Source organism: Triticum urartu, chromosome 2A (assembly GCF_056163025.1).
Source record: "Triticum urartu cultivar PI428250 chromosome 2A, HENAU_Tu73, whole genome shotgun sequence".
In the NCBI taxonomy this organism is placed as follows: domain Eukaryota; kingdom Viridiplantae; phylum Streptophyta; class Magnoliopsida; order Poales; family Poaceae; genus Triticum; species Triticum urartu.
Window position 1 is genome coordinate 483,652,127 of NC_141874.1, and position 21,137 is coordinate 483,673,263.

The 21,137-nt window shown below is 52.2% G+C and overlaps 1 protein-coding gene across 1 annotated transcript; it reads right to left on the bottom strand.

Annotated features, from left to right (window-relative positions):
• Positions 1-12,993: 12,993 nt before the first annotated feature.
• LOC147985550 (B3 domain-containing protein Os03g0212300-like) lies at positions 12,994-15,649 on the bottom strand. Its single transcript, XM_087541635.1, has 3 exons — positions 15,545-15,649; positions 15,175-15,460; positions 12,994-12,998 (listed from the first exon to the last, which is right to left on the bottom strand). The coding sequence occupies exons 1-3, from the start codon at positions 15,647-15,649 to the stop codon at positions 12,994-12,996; spliced, it is 396 nt and encodes a 131-aa protein (XP_087397761.1).
• Positions 15,650-21,137: the final 5,488 nt, after the last annotated feature.

Consider the following 21,137-nt stretch of genomic DNA (forward strand, 5'->3'; position numbering starts at 1 on the left):
CACCTTCTTGGACATGTAGCTTGTGCTCGGCGAATTCCTTTGGAACACCCGGCATGTCCTTGCGGGACCATGCGAAGATGTCCCGATTCTCATGGAGGAAATCGGCGAGCCCGCCTTCCTATTTGCTGTCCAGGTTTGCCCCGATGGTGGCAAACCTTTCTGGGTGCTCCGGGTCCAGAGGTACCTTCTTTGTTTCTTTGGCCGGCTGGAAAGAACCTTGGGCATCACACTCCTTGGGGTTGGGGGACAGGGTCGGCTGTTTGCCGGCCATGGCCACGACTCGGTCCAGCATCTTCTTCTCTTCAGCAATCACGAGGGACTCAGCCAGCCGGCTGCTGGCTGCCGCACACTCGGAGGATTTCTTGTAGTCTCCGGCTATGGTGATGATGCCCTTGGAACTTGGTATCTTCATCTTGAGGTAGGCATAGTGGGGTACAACCATGAACTTGGCCAGGGCGGGCCGGCCAAGCAACGCGTGGTAAGGGCTTTCCAGATCCACAACCTCAAACCACACTGCCTCTCAGCGAAAATGATCCTTGTCCCCGAAGAGGACATCTATCTTGATCTTGCCGATTGGGGAGCAGGACAGGCCGGGCACAATGCCATGGAACACAGTCCGACTAGGTATGAGTTGCTTCGCCTTGATGCTAAGCTTCTCCATGGTGTCATGGTATAGGATGTTGATGCTGCTCCCACCATCTATCAGCACGCGGGAGAAGCGGGCGGCTCGCCTTTTTGTTGCGAGGGTGGCATCCAAAACCAATGCGTAAGAGCCGGGAGACGGCATCACCTCTGGGTGATCAGTCCGGCTCCAGCTGATAGGCCTTTCTGACCAGTGCATGAACTCGGGGTTGTTGGAGGCAACCGCATTGACTTCTTGATGTTGTCGGCGCCAGCTACTCCGATCTTCTGGTAGGCTTGTAAAGACGACGTAGGCGGCCTGCTCGTCGGGGAATTCATCTTGAACAGCCCCGACTGCTGGTCGAGCAGCCGGCTACGGAGGGGCCGGAGGCGGCTGACCAGCAGGCGGAGGCGGCGCTATCCCCTCGCCCTTGGAGATCCGCGTGAGCCAGTGGCATTTTCGGGTTGTGTGGTTTGAAGGCTTCGCGCCGCTCTGAAACTTGCAGGGGGCATCAAGTGCTTGCTCGTAGGAGAAAGCCGGCTGCCAAGCCGGCCTGCTGCCTTTCTGCTTCTTGGGCATGGGCCGCCCTTCGGGTTATTCGTCTTCGAGGGTGGCCACCAACCGACTGGCGGGAGGCGGCGGGGGAGCCTTGCGCTTGTGGTCGTTCTGGTACGTGCGTCGGCTGGAGTCTCCTGTCGGTGTCTTGGGACTTGTAGCGAGTACCTTCCCGAAGGCGTCTACTCGTAGGTCGGTCTTCATTGAGGAGTCGGCCGTGGCGTATTTGTCACTATGATCAGTAGCTCGTCGATGGTAGTCGGCTCGTCGCAGAGGAGTCGATGCTTGAGGAGGGTGCCTTCTCGGCACGTGGCGGTGAAGTACTCTATAGCTTGAACCTAGTGCACCCCTTCACAGGAGTTGCGGAGCTCGGCCCAACGCGTGAGGTAGTCGCGAGTTGATTCACTAGGCCCTTGCATACACAAGGAGAGCTGTCGGGGCTTAGGAGCCCGGTTGTAGGTGCTGGTGAAGTTGAGGATGAAGGCTTCTGTGAAGTCCAGCCAGCTATTGACGCTGTAAGGCTTGAGGCTGTTGAGCCAGGTACGCGCCGTGCCTTGGAGCATGAGGGGAACATACTTCACGGCAACACGCCTGTTGCCGTTCGCGATGCTAACCGCACTGGAGTAGTCGATCAACCAGTCTTCCGGCTTCACGGAGCCGTTGTACTTGGGCGTGTGTCTTGGGAGAGAGAACCCTTTAGGGAAGGGTTCGTCGCGGATGCGGGGTCCAAAGCAGGGCGGGCCTACATCATCTTCTTCTTCCAGAGCTAGGGATCGCGCTAGGCGGTCGATCCGGTGGCGGGCGTCATTCTCGCCGACTCCTTCGCGGCGACCCAGTCGGCCGCTGAGAGTCGGATGCGTGACAGGCGGTGGAGCGGGATATCTCTCCCCACGAGGCGGAGTAGGGGGCGGATCGCCCCGCCATTCCACAGCTCAAGGACGGCCTTCTGCGTCACGCTCGATGGAGATTCGAGTCCGGCTGCGGCTGGCAGCCGGCTCCTTTTCTTTCCATGCATGGGTGTTGCCCGCCGTTGGCGTTCAGGACGTCGCACCATGCTCTCGGTGCGGGGGAGGACTTTCGGCGCGGACACCGGCTTCATGCCGCTCCGTGGCCGCATCGATAAGCTGCTGGAAGCGTCTGGTCATGTAGGGGAGCTCGTCGGCCCTCAGTCTGTCCAGCTCGTCTACGGCCGCCTGGGCGGCGCATAGGTTCTCGAGAGGCGTGGCATAGACTGGGCGATCTGCTCCCAGCCTGCCAGCGATAGCTGCACCGTGTTTCTTGATGATACCAATGCGGCTCGGCCCGTCGGGAGGCGGCATGCCGAAGGCGGCGCGGTCAACTTCGCGTTGGTGAGCCTCAGTGAGGCGTCTCATGGAGGCTAGCTTCTGGCTCTCCGCAATGAGGGCGAGGCGGCGCGCCTCCAGTGTTTGGGCGTTGGCGTCAGCCGGGATGGGGGCGGATAAGTCATGCAGTGCCGCCTGCAGGACGTCGTGGGCGTTTTCACCAAAGGCGGCGCCGTGGCTGATGACCAGTACCTCAGTGATGGCGCTGCCGCTGCTGTCGGCTCGAGGAAGAGGGTCGTTGATGATTACCACGTTGGAGGGGAAGGCGTGAAGCGATGCCGTGTTGGAATCGACAAGCATCGGGTCGGTGGAGCCAACCGACTCCAAGTCCGCAGCGAGCTCGCCGGAGATGTGGAGTTGGTCGAGGAGGCTGACGAAGTGGCTTTCGGGGCAGTCGGTGCCCGCGTCGGATGCGGGCTCCTCAGAGATGTGAGCCTCGCCAACAAGATCTGCGAGGCAGCTCGCCGCGCATGCGTCATCGACGCCTTGCAGCGCGTCGGGGCAAGCGCCATCGGGCGAGCCGGGCTGGCTACACATGCTGGGGAGGAAGAGGGTTCCCGTCCAGAGCTCCGGACGACGGTGCACCTGGCCCCACGGTGGGTGCCAAATGTCAGGTGGTTGGTGCGACATATGCCAACGGGTGGCTTATCATTGTGGGAGATAAAACATCGCCGATGCCTGGAAACGGGATATGGCAAAGACATGCACGCTGGCGGATCTTACCCAGCTTTAGGGCTCTCCATGGAGATAACACCCCTACTGCTGCTCTGCGGGGTCTCTGCATGGTCACTAGATTGACAAGTAGCTACAAGAGGCTCCTTGAGCTGTTTGGTGAAAGGATGAAGAAGGGCCAAGCTTGCCTGCTCCTCCTCTCGTTGCCGTGTCTAAAACTATCCAAAGAGAGATCCCCCTTGCATGTGTGTCCTGGGGGGGTTTATATAGGCCTACCCCCCAAGGGTACAATGGTAATCCGGCTGGGAGTGCGCCCCAGCCGTCTGTGTCTACGCTGGCCGGGTTCTTCGCCGAGTGATGGGCCCGCCGCCCGGTAGGCCCCGCCGGCTGCTGGCCTTCTGGTCGACAGGCTGGCGCCACCGCTCGGGAGTCTTGTCGGAGGCTGGTTACTATTGCCTTGCCTCTGGTGACGAGGGCTTTGTCGTGGTAAGCATGGTTACAGAGCCGTCGCGGGGCGGCTCATCACTGTAGCCTTACCTTGTCTTATCTCCTTTATGAGGCACCTCCTTCGAGGGAGAGAGCCGGCCGGCTATTGGGAGCCGGCCGTACCCCATGCCAGCTGCGGGAAGCCTGGCCGCCTTTGTGTTCTCCCTGACTGAGGGGGCCCGCCACCCACGGGTCGTACTGACCGCTCGCCGTGGGTGATGTCATGATCAACATGGCAACAGTGCCGCGCCGGACAGGTGATGGCCGCCCCGTACGACGCACTGTGGCCATGCATGCTCTGGGATTCGGGGTGGCAGGCTTCACTGTAGCCACGCCCCGTCTTGTCGACGTTATGTGGGCGCAGGCTCTGAGGGCACGATCTTGGCTACCTGCTGAGGGGCCGGCTCCTTGGAGTCGGCCTTCTCATGGCCGGCTTCTTGGAGCTGGCCTTCTCGTGGTCTTGTTTCTCAAGGTTTCCAGGGCTGGGCCGCCTTTCCACAGCCGGCCTGAGAGGTGACCAGCTGGGGGAAGGCGGCCCCACGTCTTGGATGCTTGGAGGCTCAATCGGCCTATAATTTTTCTGAAGAACCAGGGGAAGCCGGCTAGGCTACCCGTGGTTATTTACTCCGACACGGACTGTTGTGACCATGGTCCTGCTACCTGCGTAGTGACCATGGCCCTCCACGGGCTGTACGATCCATGGGCCTTCCACAGCCCATAGGATCCATGGGCCTTCTATGGGCCGTAGTATCCATGGGCCTTCTACGGGCCATAGGATCCATGGGCCTTCTACGGGCCGCCTCAACTATGGGCCTTCTACGGGCCGTATAATCGTTTCGCCAAACATGGGCCATACTATTTGTGGACCAATGACGGACCGTAAAATGGGTCGTAAACGGGCTAGAGTGGAAATCGTCTATTTTATGGCCCGGCCATAACGGGCCGTTAATAGGCTGTAATTGATGATGCTACAGAAACAGCCCAACGTGTTAACGGGCCACAAACAGGCCGACTGTAACCACAGGCTGAATTTGACCCACAAGCTGGACAGGCCAGTAACAGACCATAAGTAATCGAATTCTGCAAATTAGCCCAAGAATAAATAGGCCCTTAGAAGGCCGAAAGTTAACACGGGCTGGGAACAGCCGACGGACTAATGGGCCGTTAATGGGAATAAAGCGATAGACTATTCATTACGGGCCAGTTTCACCACGGGCCTCTAATGGGCCAAGATTTACAAAGGGCCTCATATGGGCAGAAAGACGTCATGGGCCAGACATGGGCGGAAATTACAACGGGCTGGAATCATACTGGACGACCCAGATGACGCAACAGGGCCTAATTCGGGTAAGCCATAACGGGTCGTGACCTAGCGGGTTGTATATGGGCTATATGCTAACAGGTCGTTAACAGGCTTCCCGTGGGCCGGCCCGGTACCTCTTTGAACAAGTTAAACGGGCCGACCTTTGCACCGAAATGTGCCTCTGTTGGGCTGTGCCACGTGTCGACGTATCATAGGCGCCTCCTGTCCAGTGAGTGGATGACATCTGTCCCAGCGGTGAGCCAACATGTGTTTCCTTCGGCCAATGAGAATATTACACGTGGAAAATCCCCATTGGTCCGGGCTGTTAATGGGTTATCGGATCCAAAACCGGACCCGATAGCTGAACAACGACCCATTACTTTGGATGCCATGTGTCATGTCAGTCACCCTTGATGAAAGCACTTCCATGACGCGCCATTTATCGTCATGGAAATGGACACTTCCGTGATGATAATTTTGGTAATGTCATCGAACACTTCTACGACAGCACAGGTATGACTATCTTGATTCTGTCATAAAATCATCATGGATGTACATGCATGACAGAAAATGTGACCTACTATGACAAACATGTATCATCACGGGAGTGTATTTTTTGTAGTGATCCATGTCGGCCCTGTAGGAACATTCCCACTTGTGACATGTTTGTGCGCACCAGTGCCAGCATCCACATGTGCCCAATGTATGGATCACTAACCTGCACACGCCCATGTAACCGCGAGGGTTGGCTATAGTACCAGTTGTAACACCCCGGTCAAACCCACCGGTTCCTGGCTATTGCACCTGGAATCTGGATGAACCTCACATATCAACACTAGTCATTCCTGCGCACTTAGTGCTAAGCACGCTTAACTTTGAGGTTCTTTTCGGATGGGATCTAGAAAAAAGGTGCACCTTGTTGATATGAGTAGTCTATCATTCCTGTTGACAATCAACACTAAAGATGGTAACAATCAAGGCTTACGAGTCAAATTTTAATCATCCAGTCATTAGTGTTTTTTGGAACAACCAACCAATTTTGTGGTAGATTTTAGGGAAATTAGAGAAAGTGGTAGTGGGCGATCTGCTCCCAGCCCGCCACCGCGTTTCTTGATGATACCAACGCGGCTCGGCCCGTCGGGAGGCGGCATGCCGAAGGCGGCGCGGTCAACTTCGCGCAGGTGAGCCTCAGTGAGGCGTCTCATGGAGGCTAGCTTCTGGCCCTCCGCAATGAGGGCGAGGTAGCGCGCCTCTAGTGTCTGGGCGTTGGCGTCAGCCGGGATGGGGGCGGATAAGTCGTGCAGTGCCGCCTGCAGGGCGTCGTGGGCGTTTTCACCAGAGGCGGCGCCCTGGCTGTTGACCAGTACCTCAGTGATGGCGCTGCCGCTACTGTCGGCTCGAGGAAGAGGGTCGTTGATGATTACCACGTTGGAGGGGAAGGCATCAAGCGATGCCGTGTTGGAATCGACAAGCATCGGGTCGGTGGAGCCAACCGACTCCAAGTCCGCAGCGAGCTCGCCGGAGATGTGGAGTTGGTCTAGGAGGCTGACGAAGTGGCTTTCGGGGCAGTCGGTGCCCGCGTCGGATGCGGGCTCCTTAGAGATGCGAGCCTCGCCAACAAGATCGGCGAGGCAGCTCGCCGCGCATGCGTCATCGACGCCTTGCAGCGCGTCGGGGCAAGCGCCATCGGGCGAGCCGGGCTGGCTACACACGCTGGGGAGGAAGAGGGTTCCTGTCCAGAGCAGGTCTCCGGACGACAGTGTACCTGGCCCCACGGTGGGCGCCAAATGTCAGGTGGTTGCTGCGACATATGCCAACGGGTGGCTTATCATAGTGGGAGCCAGTAAAACATCGCCGATGCCTGGAAACGGGATAAGGCAAAGACATGCACGCAGGCGGATCTTAGCCAGCTTTAGGGCTCTCCGTGGAGATAACACCCCTACTGCTGCTCTGCGGGGTCTCCGCATGGTCACTAGATTGACAAGTAGCTACAAGAGGCTCCTTGAGCTGTTTGGTGAAAGGATGAAGAAGGGCCAGGCTTGCCTGCTCCTCCTCTCGTTGCCATGTCTAAAACTATCCAAAGAGAGATCCCCCTTGAATGTGTGTCCTGGGGGGTTTATATAGGCCTACCCCCCTGGGGTACAATGGTAATCCGGCTGGGAGCGTGCCCCAGCCGTCTGTGTCTACACTGGCCGGGTTCTCCGCCGACTGATGGGCCCGCCGCCCGGTAGGCCCCGCCGGCTGCTGGCCTTCTGGTCGACAGGCTGGCGCCACCGCTCGGGAGTCTTGTCGGAGGCTAGTTACTGTTGCCTTGCCTCTGGTGACGAGGGCTTTATCGTGGTAAGCATGGCTACAGTGCCGTCGCGGGGCGGCTCATCACTATAGCCTTACCTCGTCTTTTCTCCTGTATGAGGCACCTCCTTCGAGGGAGAGAGCCGGCCGGCTATTGGGAGCCGGCCGTACCCCAGGCCGGCTGCGGGAAGCCTGGCCGCCTTTGGGGTCTCCCTGACTGAGGGGGCCCGCCACCCACGGGTTGTACTGACCGCTCGCCGTGGGTGATGTCATGATCAACATGGCAACAGTGCCGCGCCGGACAGGTGATGGCCGCTCCGTACGACGCACTGTGGCCATGCGTGCTCTGGGATTCGGGGTGGCAGGCTTCACAGTAGCCATGCCCCGTCTTGTCGACGTTATGTGGGCGCAGACTCTGAGGGCACGATCTTGGCTGCCTGCTGAGGGGCCGGCTCCTTGGAGTCGGCCTTCTCATGGCCGGCTTCTTGGAGCCGGCCTTCTCATGGTCTTGTTTCTCAAGGTTTCCAGGGCTGGGCCGCCTTTCCACAGCCGGCCTGAGAGGTGACCAGCTGGGGGAAGGCGGCCCCACGTCTTGGATGCTTGGAGGCTCAATCGGCCTATAATTTTTCTGAAGAACCAGGGGAAGCCAGCTAGGCTACCCGTGGTTATTTACTCCGACACGGACTGTTGTGACCATGGTCCTGCTACCTGCGTAGTGACCATGGCCCTCCACGGGCTGTACGATCCATGGGCCTTCCACGGCCCATAGGATCCATGGGCCTTCTATGGGCCGTAGTATCCATGGGCCTTCTACGGGCCATAGGATCCATGGGCCTTCTACGGGCCGCCTCAACTATAGGCCTTCTACGGGCCGTATAATCGTTTCGCCAAACATGGGCCATACTATTTGTGGACCAATGACGGACCGTAAAATGGGTCGTAAACGGGCTAGAGTGGAAATCGTCTGTTTTATGGCCCGGCCATAACGGGCCGTTAATAGGCTGTAATTGATTACGCTACAGAAACAGCCCAACGTGTTAACGGGCCACAAACAGGCCGACTGTAACCACAGGCTGAATTTGGCCCACAAGCTGAACAGGCCAGTAACAGACCATAAGTAATCGAATTCTGCAAATTAGCCCAAGAATAAATAGGCCCTTAGAAGGCCGAAAGTTAACACGGGCTGGAAACAGCCGACGGACTAATGGGCCGTTAATGGGTATAAAGCGATAGACTATTCATTACGGGCCAGTTTCACCACGGGCCTCTAATGGGCCAAGATTTACAAAGGGCCTCATATGGGCAGAAAGACGTCATGGGCCAGACATGGGCGGAAGTTACAATGGGCTGGAATCATACTGGACGACCCAGATGACGCTACAGGGCCTAATTCAGGTAAGCCATAACGGGTCGTGACCTAGCGGGTTGTATATGGGCTATATGCTAACAGGTCGTTAACAGGCTTCCCGTGGGCCGGCCCGGTACCTCTTTGAACAAGTCAAACAGGCCGACCTTTGCACCGAAATGTGCCTCTGTTGGGGTGTGCCACGTGTCGACGTATCATAGGCGCCTCCTGTCCAGTGAGTGGATGACATCTGTCCCAGTGGTGAGCCAACATGTGTTTCCTTCGGCCAATGAGAATATTACACGTGGAAAATCCCCATTGGTCCGGGCTGTTAACGGGTTATTGGATCCAAAACCGGACCCGATAGCTTAACGACGACCCGTTACTTTGGATGCCACGTGTCGTGTCAGTCACCCTTGATGAAAGCACTTCCATGACGCGCCATTTATCGTCATGGAAATGGACACGTCCGTGATGATAATTTTGGTAATGTCATCGAATACTTCTATGACATCACAGGTATGACTATCTTGATTCTGTCATAAAATCGTCATGGATGTACATGCATGACAGAAAATCTGACCTACTATGACAAACATGTATCATCACGGGAGTGTATTTTTTGTAGTGATCCATGTCGGCCCTGTAGGAACATTCCCACTTGTGACATGTTTGTGCGCACCAGTGCCCGCATCCACATGTGCCCAGTGTATGGATCACTAACCTGCACACGCCCATGTAACCGCGAGGGTTGGCTATAGTACCAGTTGTAACACCCCGGTCAAACCCACCGGTTCCTGGCTATTGCACCTGGAATCTGGATGAACCTCACATATGAACACTAGTCATTCCTGCGCACTTAGTGCTAAGCACGCTTAACTTTGAGGTTCTTTTCGGATGGGATCTAGAAAAAAGGTGCACCTTGTTGATATGAGTAGTCTATCATTCCTGTTGACAGTCAACACTAAAGATGGTAACAATCAAGGCTTACGAGTCAAATTTTAATCATGCAGTCATTAGTGTTTTTTGGAACAACCAACCAATTTTGTGATAGATTTTAGGGAAATTAGAGACAGTGGTAGTGGGCGATCTGCTCCCAGCCCGCCAGCGATAGCTGCACCGCGTTTCTTGATGATACCAACGCGGCTCGGCCCGTCGGGAGGCGGCGTGCCGAAGGCGGCGCGGTCAACTTCGCGCTGGTGAGCCTCAGTGAGGCGTCTCATGGAGGCTAGCTTCTGGCCCTCCGCAATGAGGGCGAGGCGGCGCGCCTCCAGTGTCTGGGCGTTGGCGTCAGCCGGGATGGGGGAGGATAAGTCGTGCAGTGCCGCCTGCAGGGCGTCGTGGGTGCTTTTACCAGAGGCGGCGCCATGGCTGATGACCAGTACCTCAGTGATGGCGCTGCCGCTGCTATCGGCTCGAGGAAGAGGGTCGTTGATGATTACCACGTTGGAGGGGAAGGCGTCAAGCTATGCCGTGTTGGAATCGACAAGCATCGGGTTAGTGGAGCCAACCGACTCCAAGTCCGCAGCGAGCTTGCCGGAGATGTGGAGTTGGTCGAGGAGGCTGACGAAGTGGCTTTCGGGGCAGTCGGTGCCCGCGTCGGATGCGGGTTCCTCAGAGATGCGAGCCTCGCCAACAAGATCGGCGAGGCAGCTCGCCGCGCATGCATCATCGACGCCTTGCAGCGCGTCGGGGCAAGCGCCATCGGGCGAGCCGGGCTTGCTACACACGCTGGGGAGGAAGAGGGTTCCCGTCCAGAGCAGGTCTCCGGACGGCGGTGCACCTGGCCCCACGGTGGGCGCCAAATGTCAGGTGGTTGGTGCGACATATGCCAACGGGTGGCTTATCATTGTGGGAGCCAATAAAACATCGCCGATGCCTGGAAACGGGATAAGGCAAAGACATGCACGCCGGCGGATCTTACCCAGCTTTAGGGCTCTCCGTGGAGATAACACCCCTACTGCTGCTCTGCGGGGTCTCCGCATGGTCACTAGATTGACAAGTAGCTACAAGAGGCTCCTTGAGCTGTTTGGTGAAAGGATGAAGAAGGGCCAGGCTTGCCTGGTCCTCCTCTCGTTGCCGTGTCTAAAACTATCCAAAGAGAGATCCAACTTGCATGTGTGTCCTGGGGGGGTTTATATAGGCCTACCCCCCAGGGGTACAATGGTAATCCGGCTGGGAGCGCGCCCCAGCCGTCTGTGTCTACGCTGGCCGGGTTCTCCGCCGAGTGATGGGCCCGCCGCCCGGTAGGCCCCGCCGGCTGCTGGCCTTCTGGTCGATAGGCTGGTGCCACCGCTCGGGAGTCTTGTCGGAGGCTGGTTACTGTTGCCTTGCCTCTGGTGACGAGGGCTTTGTCGTGGTAAGCATGGCTACAGTGCCGTCGCGGGGCGGCTCATCACTGTAGCCTTACCTCGTCTTATCTCCTTTATGAGGCACCTCCTTCGAGGGAGAGAGCCGGCCGGCTATTGGGAGACGGCCGTACCCCAGGCCGGCTGCGGGAAGCTTGGCCGCCTTTGGGGTCTCCCTGACTGAGGGGGCCCGCCACCCACGGGTCGTACTGACCGCTCGCCGTGGGTGATGTCATGATCAACATGGCAACAGTGCGGCGCCGGACAGGTGATGGCCGCCCCGTACGACGCACCGTGGCCATGCGTGCTCTGGGATTCGGGGTGGCAGGCTTCACTGTAGCCACGCCCCGTCTTGTCGAGGTTATGTGGGCGCAGACTCTGAGGGCACGATCTTGGCTGCCTGCTGAGGGGCCGGCTCCTTGGAGTCGGCCTTCTCATGGCCGGCTTCTTGGAGCCGGCCTTCTCGTGGTCTTGTTTCTCAAGGTTTCCAGGGCTGGGCCGCCTTTCCACAGCCGGCCTGAGAGGTGACCAGCTGGGGGAAGGCGGCCCCACGTCTTGGATGCTTGGAGGCTCAATCGGCCTATAATTTTTCTGAAGAACCAGGGGAAGCCGGCTAGGCTACCCGTGGTTATTTACTCCGACACGGACTGTTGTGACCATGGTCCTGCTACCTGCGTAGTGACCATGTCCCTCCATGGGCTGTACGATCCATGGGCCTTCCACGGCCCATAGGATCCATGGGCCTTCTATGGGCCGTAGTATCCATGGGCCTTCTACGGGCCATAGGATCCGTGGGCCTTCTATGGGCCGCCTCAACTATGGGCCTTCTACGGGCCGTATAATCGTTTCGCCAAACATGGGCCATACTATTTGTGGACCAATGACGGACCGTAAAATGGGTCGTAAACGAGCTAGAGTGGAAATCGTCTGTTTTATGGCCCGGCCATAACGGGCCGTTAATAGGCTATAATTGATGACGCTACAGAAACAGCCCAACGTGTTAACGGGCCACAAACAGGCCGACTGTAACCACAGGCTGAATTTGGCCCACAAGCTGAACAGGCCAGTAACAGACCATAAGTAATCGAATTCTGCAAATTAGCCCAAGAATAAATAGGCCCTTAGAAGGCCGAAAGTTAACACAGGCTGGAAACAGCCGACAGACTAATGGGCCGTTAATGGGTATAAAGCGATAGACTATTCATTACGGGCCAGTTTCACGACGGGCCTCTAATGGGCCAAGATTTACGAAGGGCCTCATATGGGCAGAAAGACGTCATGGGCCAGACATGGGCGGAAGTTACAACAGGCTGGAATCATACTGGACGACCCAGATGACGCTACAGGGCCTAATTCGGGTAAGCCACAACGGGCCGTGACCTAGCGGGTTGTATATGGGCTATATGCTAACAGGTCATTAACAGGCTTCCCGTGGGTCGGCCCGGTACCTCTTTGAACAAGTCAAACGGGCCGACCTTTGCACCGAAATGTGCCTCTGTTGGGCTGTGCCACGTGTCGACGTATCATAGGCGCCTCCTGTCCAGTGAGTGGATGACATCTGTCCTAGCGGTGAGCCAACATGTGTTTCCTTCGGCCAATGAGTATATTACACGTGGAAAATCCCCATTGGTCCGGGCTGTTAACGGGTTATCGGATCCAAAACCGGACCCGATAGCTTAACGACGACCCGTTACTTTGGATGCCACGTGTCGTGTCAGTCACCCTTGATGAAAGCACTTCCATGACGCGCCATTTATCGTCATGGAAATGGACACTTCCGTGATGATAATTTTGGTAATGTCATCGAACACTACTACGACAGCACCGGTATGACTATCTTGATTCTGTCATAAAATCATCATGGATGTACATGCATGACAGAAAATCTGACCTACTATGACAAACATGTATCATCACGGGAGTGTATTTTTTGTAGTGATCCATGTCGGCCCTGTAGGAACATTCCCACTTGTGACATGTTTGTGCGCACCAGTGCCAGCATCCACATGTGCCCAATGTATGGATCACTAACCTGCACACGCCCATGTAACCGCGAGTGTTGGCTATAGTACCAGTTGTAACACCCCGGTCAAACCCACCGGTTCCTGGCTATTGCACCTGGAATCTGGATGAACCTCACATATCAACACTAGTCATTCCTGCGCACTTAGTGCTAAGCACGCTTAACTTTGAGATTCTTTTCGGATGGGATCTAGAAAAAAGGTGCACCTTGTTGATATGAGTAGTCTATCATTCCTGTTGACAGTCAACACTAAAGATGGTAACAATCAAGGCTTACGAGTCAAATTTTAATCATGCAGTCATTAGTGTTTTTTGGAACAACCAACCAATTTTGTGGTAGATTTTAGGGAAATTAGAGAAAGTGTGTGTTCCACGATTGTAATTAGGTCTAGAGGGGGTGATTAGACTACTTGACCAAATAAAAACCTAGCCTTTTCCCAATTTTAGTTCTTGGCAAGTTTTAGAAATTCACATAAGTCAACACTACTAGGAAAAGGCCTACTAATGTCGCACCGGTTTTGCCTACTAATGGCGCATCACCGGTGCGCCATTAGTAGCACGCCACTAGTAATTTTTACTAATGGCGAACCACTGGTGCGCCATTAGTATCTGGTATACTAATGGCGCACCATCCAGTAAACAGGCAGTGCGCCATTAGTTTTGCTCACGGTGCGCCACTAGTGTCTGCTATACTAATGGCGCACCACATGGTAGTGCGCCATTAGTAACAATTTTTTTTAAAAAAATTTCTTCTTAATCTCAGGTCACTATTTCACCTATGAGATATCCAACACATATATATACAACAAGCATCCATATAACAATCATAGCCAACACACAAGTTCCATCATATATACATACATAGCCAACACATAGTTCCATCGTTACATATTACAAAAGTTTCACATTGTTCATCCAACACCATTATCCATCAATCCACAAAAGTTTCACATTGATACAAAATAAAAACACAAATGGAAAAGAAGCACTCCATCCATGCAAGCTTCCGTCAATTAAATCAAATCTGCAAAATGATAAACAAGAAGTTAGAAGAAGAAAAAGAAGAAGACTAGAAGAATACTAGAAGAAGAAGAACACTAGAAGAAGAATAAGAAGAATTTTGGAAAATAAGAAGAATAAGAAGAAGACTATAAGCTTATTATGTAAACTTGATCATTTTGTGCTAACATAAGTTATTTTGGAGCTAACCTATAGGAAACTAAGCATATAAGCTCTAAGTTAGTATATTAGAGCCAATTTAGGTAAAATGAAGCTAACCTATGTCATTTTGGAAAAGAAGAAGAATAAGAAAAAGACTATAAGCTTATTATGTAAACTTGATCATTTTGTGCTAACATAAGTTATTTTGGAGCTAACCTATAGGAAACTAAGCATATAAGCTCTAAGTTAGCATATTAGAGCCAACTTAGGTAAAATGAAGCAAACCTATAGGAAACTAAGCATATTAGAGATAACATAGGTAACTAAGTATATATATCATTTTGGAGATCTGACATACCTGACAAAGTTCAGTTCTCATGCATTGTTCTTCTCCTTCTCCTTCCTCAGCCTGATGCGCCAAGAGCGGCGAGGCGGTGGAGGCGGTGGAGGCAGTGGGATGTAGTCTTCTACCTCAATTGGCGTGGTCATGTCGCCCAGCTGTGGGATCGCCGGTGCCACCACCGGTGCATGGTCATTGTCAGGCACCACCACCATCGTGAGGCCACCTTCAGGCACGACCATTGCTAGGTCATCCTCAGCCACCTCCATCTCTTGCCCATGGTCAGCCACCACAATCTCTTGCCCATGGTCAGCCACCACCATCTCTTGCCCTTGGTCAGCCACCACCAGCGCTAGGTCATCCTCAGCCTGATGCCCATCGTCATCCTGCAGCTCCTCATCCCCACTCTGCTCCTCTTCTCCTGCACTCCAGTCCGGATCATCCTTCTTGTTGTCTATGCTGCTGCCAGAATCGCTGCTGCTTTCGCTACAGCCAGAATCGCTGCTGCTTTCGCTACAGCCATAGTCGCTGCTGCTTTGGCTGTAGCCATTGTCGCTGCTGCTTTGGCTGTAGCCATTGTCGCTGCTGCTGCTGCTCCCATTACCTGTCCAAATGCAACAATGACCATTAACAATCGATGTGAGACAAAGCCAAATGTAGAGGAATAAGAAGAGGCAGAACGTACCGGCATCATAATCTTCAGCGTAGCGCATGCGACACATAGTCGCGTTGAACACCTTCACGATGAGCATGGTGGCGTTGTCATCGTACCTGAAGAGAAGGAAGTACCCCAGCCGCAGGTCATAAGCACGGTAGAACTTCTCCCACCCACGAGACAAGTACATGTGGCCCTCCTTGATCACCAACTCCACATCCCACAGCTTGCGAAACCCGCTGCCGGCCTGTCGCAGCTTCACATTCTTTGGCGGATCTTCACCCATCAGCATGTTCATAAAACTGTCAGGCAACCTCTGCAGTTTGGGACCATGAGTGCTGTAGCAAACAACAGATATCATAATGAGATGGGTGAAGGGGAGATCTCTCATTTTATATACCTGCGTCATGGATGATACTAAAGTCCCAAGTATGATAGTGAAGAACTCGGAAGCATCCAACTCGTACTGCGGTGTCGCAGAGCGGCGGTGGCTGCTTCCCGCCATCTTTGATAAGCAGCAGAAGAGACCAATTAGTACCCTTACAACAGATCATAAAACATGCATGATAACAGGCATCACAAGTAATTAGAGGCATCACAAGTAATTCAAAAATTCTGAAACAAGCCTTTCAATGTACGAACTTGAAAGAACTACTGAGGCTTCTGCGATAGTTCAGAAAAGTAATAATCAATTCTCTCTATTTCTGTTTCTAGTTCACATAGTTTGATAACTTGGACGCACAAAGGCTATTGGTGAAGTATAATAAGGTTCCATATCATGTAGAAGAAAAAAAGATAGATGACAATAGCAAGCACACATCTGAGCAGACATTAGCAATATATGACAGAAATGTACATGTTGATTAACAAGCTTGGGCTTAGAAGTAATATTCTGAGAAAATATTTTCTTGAAGCCTGAACAAGTGGCTTTCTCTTTTTAAAAACAGAACCAAAACCATGACACAATCACTTGACAACATCTATTGACTACATTAGATGGAGAACTACTCAAGCGGTGCAAGCAAGCAAAATTGCCAAGCTAGCGCACCAAGTCCAAATTCAGTTAAAGCAAGCTCTTCCTACTGCAAGGATATTGAGCTTTCGAATTGTAGAGAATTTGTTGCTTTCACTTGCCATAATCTACTCCAGCTAGCTAGTTGCTGCAAGTGGGTGCAATTATAAATTGCATGGCTACAGAAAATATGAGGACGAGCAAGTGGGTGCAATTATAAGCTCACTTACAGTAACAAGCAAGCACATCAAAATCTGAACCAGTATTTGAGCTAGTACTCCAAACTGTATGTAAAATGTGCTCCTACTAAAAAAACAGGACATTGTGCTTGGCAAATATGCAGCTCTCGTTATCAACCTACCTAGCAGTAACAAAACCAAAAAAAAACTCATGCGGCACCTACATGAGTAGCAGGAGTATTTCTGAATTGTGATGCTAGGTTATTAATTTCTTACAGAGTGCACCATTTAAAGGCATTGATGTGATTATTTCTCTGCAATTATGTATCCTAAACTAGCAAGGTTATATTTAAAGGCATTTACAAAGTGCACCATTTAAAGGCATTAATTATGTATCCTAAACTAGCAAGCTGTTAACATGTCACTTGATAAAACATGGAGAAAACTACCTAAAGCGATGCAAAGCCTGCTTTGAAGAATGATTTAGAGAATAATAAGAAGCCACACAAAGCTAACAACACCAAATTAGCACCAGGCAGAAGCAAAAGGGAACGAATTACTACTACCCTTTACACTAGCACTGACCCTTCACAGTAGCAAAAGATGTCTACATACTCGCACCATTCGTCCATCCATCTAGCAAGCAACTAGCACAATTCAACCAACCATCAAGCAAACCATCTACTACCTAACATCAACACACATCCATCTATCCAACATCCATTGATCCATGTCAATAGCAGCATGGACAAGAGAGGAATAGGGAACAGAGAGATGAACAAGGAACATGGAGGTGAGTAAGGAAGAGGGTCTCACCACGGGCAGCGCGTCGAAGGAGAGCAGCCGCCGGCCACGCGCAGGGAGAGACGGCGGGAGGTGGCGACGATGGTCACGGCACCGTCCTTGGTTCGCCGGCTGCTGCTGGGGAGACCGGAGGAGGAGGACGGCAGGGGCCGGCGGGGTGGGCGCGTGCGTCGGGGCCGAGGTCACCGGCTGCTGCAGGGGTCGGAAGAGGCGCTCGCTCGTCCGAGGTGGAGGAGAGGAGCTAGCGGCGGGGCGAGGAACCCTAGCGCGAGGGTCAGGGCGGCGGGGGTGGGGGCGTGGGGGCGCGGGGGCGGCGGGGGTGTGGAGTCCGGTGAGGGTCGGGGCGGCGGGGGTGGGGGCGCGGGGGCGGCGGGGGTGGAGTCCGGTGAGGGTCGGGGCGGCAGCGTCGTGGGTCGGGGCAGCGCGCGGGTGGATCTGGTGGCGAGGGAGAGAGGGTCGAAGGGGGGCTGGCGAGGGAGAGGGAGGATAGCTTACTAATGGTGCACCACTCCTCGGTGCGCCATTAGAGATCTTTTTTTAGATAGCAATGGCGCACCCCGTAGTGGTGCGCCATTAGAATGTTTTTTTATTACAGTTCGAGCACAGGTTATATTGCACCTAATCCAAACCACATCAGAACCCGCCCACTAGCCCGACTGGTCAGCACGCAGCACACACCAGTAGGTCCTGGGTTAGATTCCCAGGCTCCGCAATTTTTTTTTGCATTTTAAATGTTGTTTGATATTTATTTGTGTTTAAATATGTTCAAACTTGTTTAAATCATAACAGTAATATTTTTTTTATAAAAAAAAGTAATAATTTTTTAAAAAATATGTTCAAATTTGTTACTTGAAAATATCATCGGCGGCGGTGGTGGAGTGGGGGAGGGTGCGGGGGGCCGGGTGCTCGTCGGCGGTGGTGGAGGGGGATCGAGATCGAGTGTCCTCACCACTGGCTCGCATCCTTAGGGTGACTCAGCATCTTGTCTTTTTTATTTATCTCCAGATCATTTCCGTCATCTTCCCGCTTCTTCTCCTCCCTATCCGTGTGCCAACGCAGGAGCTTTGCTACCTTAGGGTCCGCGAAATACCGCTGCAGACGAGGAGTGATCGGAAAGTACCACACCGATTTTTGAGGAGCTTTCTTCCTCTTCTTGTATCGAGTGACGCCGCACACCGGACATATGGTAGACTCTGCATGCTCGTCCTGATAAATGATGCAATTGTTCATGCACACATGGTATTTCACGTGCGGTAAATCCAGAGGACACACAATTTTCTAATGCAGTGTGCCATTAGTGGTTTTGCAAAAAAGTAAAAAAAATAATTTTTATACTAATGGCGCACCGTTGCACAGTGCGCCATTACTAGTAATGGCGCACTGTGCAACGGTGCGCCATTAGTAGTTTTGCCAAAAAGTAAAAAAAAACAAATTACTGGCGCACTTTGTCGCCGGTGCGCCATTAGTAGTTCTAACTACTAATGGCGCACTTTGCCCGGATGCGCCATTAGTATGTTTGAAAAAATGGAAAAAAAAATTTGTTACTAGTGGCGCACCTTTTGTCTGGTGCGCCATTAGTGTCTTCCACACTAATGGCGTACCTCCACCTGGTGCGCCATTAGTATATAGTAGTGGCGCACCACTTCTCTGGTGCGCCATTAGTGTCGATCCTATCTTTAGCCCTTTTCCTAGTAGTGCAAGCGACACCCTACACATGCAAGTCTAGATAGTAGGCAGCGGAAAGTAAAGACTTTGCATATAAATGTAAAGGAGGGATCAGAGAAATCAAACACAATGAAGGTACGGTGATTTATTGCGTGGTTTCGCTAGGTGGTGCTATCGTACGCCCACGTTGATGAAGACTTCAACCCACGAACGTTAACAACCACACGAGTCCATGGAGGGCTCTACCTATGAAGGGTCCACAAAGAAGGAACCTTGTTTATGACATCATGGCTTTCGTCCATGAGGGACTAGCCTCACTCGAGGTAGATTTTCACGAAGTACGCGATCTCCTTGCCCTTACAAACTCCTTTGTTCAACTCCACAAGATTTGGAGACTCCCAAGTGACACGTAACCAATCTAGGAGACACCACTTTCCAAAAGGTAATAGATGTTGTTTTTGATGATGAACTCCTTGCTCTTGTGCTTCAAAAGATAGTCTCCTCAACACTCAATCACTCTCTCATAGATTTGGCATGGTAGTAGGAGAAGGATTAGAGCGGAAAGAAACTTGAAGGGGCTAGAAATCAAGGATCAAATGTTGGAGTGGAATCCCCTTGGTTTCAACACAAGTGTAGGTGGTTCTCTCTCAAAAAGTGGATATCGCAAGTGGTAGTTTCATCCTGGTTGCTCTCTCTGAGAGTAGGTGGAATGGGTCGCATAAAACCCGAAATGGGGTGTGGCCAAGTGGTAAGGCAGCGGGTTTTGGTCCCTTTACTCGGAGGTTCGAATCCTTCCATGGGTATATATAGCCATCACCAAAAAATAATTGTTATGCACCTTTATGCACAACTCGCTAGGACTGGGTGAAACCACTCAGTGAGACCAACTAGCGCAGAAGGTTTGAACTTTAGGCATTTCGGTGAGACTGGATGAAACAGCTGAGAGGGACCGGTTGGTGATAACCTAAGCACTTTCCACAGTTTGGTGACACCGATCGAAATCACCTAGAAATCTTGAAATCAAATCGATAGGTTACAGAAGGTTGGCAAGCACACTTTGGTGGGACCTAATGTCATCTCGGTGAGTCCAAGTCACTAGGGTTTAGGAAGTGGCTCTGTCAAGTGTATCTCGGTGGTTCCTGGTATAGGAGTGAATCGGTGGGACCGAATGAAACTTAGGGTTTTGGACAGATAGGAATGGAGGGTGTGGTTGAGGGTTTTTCGAGCAATATCTCTAACAAGTTGAGCAAATGACTCATGATCAAAACATCATCCCCTTTTAATAGTATTGGCTTTCCTATGGACTCAATGTGATCTTGGATCACTTAACCAAAAATGTAGAGTCTTGGAGAGGTTGTTAATGCTTTGTCCTTTGCATTTGAGGGGTCCACATTCATCTCATTGTCATACCAAATTGAACTTTCCAGAAATATTCTTTGAATAGGCATTACTTCAATGATGTAAATGTTGTTATGAATTACCAAAACCACCCAGGATTAGTTGAACTTTCAATCTCCCCCTTTTTGGTAACTGATGACCACATATAGATCAAAACTTTGACATAAGATATAATCATTGAATAATATAGTTGCTTTGAGAAGTATGTGATAAGCAAGAACTCCGCCTAAATTTCTGCATTATTTAAAATTTGTGTTTCAGTGCAAATGCACAATCGATTAGGATCATGGGATGACTCTTCCATGCCACATACATCTTAGTGGGGCACACAAAATAATGTGAATGAAATACAACAAGGACTCATCACCAAGCAAACATGTGAATGACCATAGCAACAAGCATAACTGGTAGATAAGTAGCATGATAAGCAACGTAAAGTATGGTCACACACAAGCATAGTCTTACAAGCCAACAAGATCAAAGTATCTCAACTAAAGAAATCCAATAATACCAGCAAAAGCAAAAGACTCTCTCTCTCTCTCAGCCCCATGGTATATATTACTCTCCCCCTTTGGCAACAAGTTACCAAAAAGTTCGAATGATATAGAACTAAACGTCACTCTATGCTCAATCCATGGTAGCTGGTGATGAATTCCTCTGACTGGCAACACATGTGTGGGTCGATGGAGTGGAGAAAAGTTGATATGCAAATGCTTTGGAAGATGTTTGCTAAACTAGAGGGGTGGACACTAGTGGTGGAACAACTGCAGGTGTAACAACTATGGCAGATCTGGGATGGGTCTAGAGCTAAGTAGTATTTGAGGCTCATTAGAATCACTCAGCTTGTCTTCCATGTCTACTTTGAGCTTCTCCTGGTTAGTGGCCATCTTCGTTACCTTGACATCAAGATCATGGAACTTTCTTTCCACAATCCC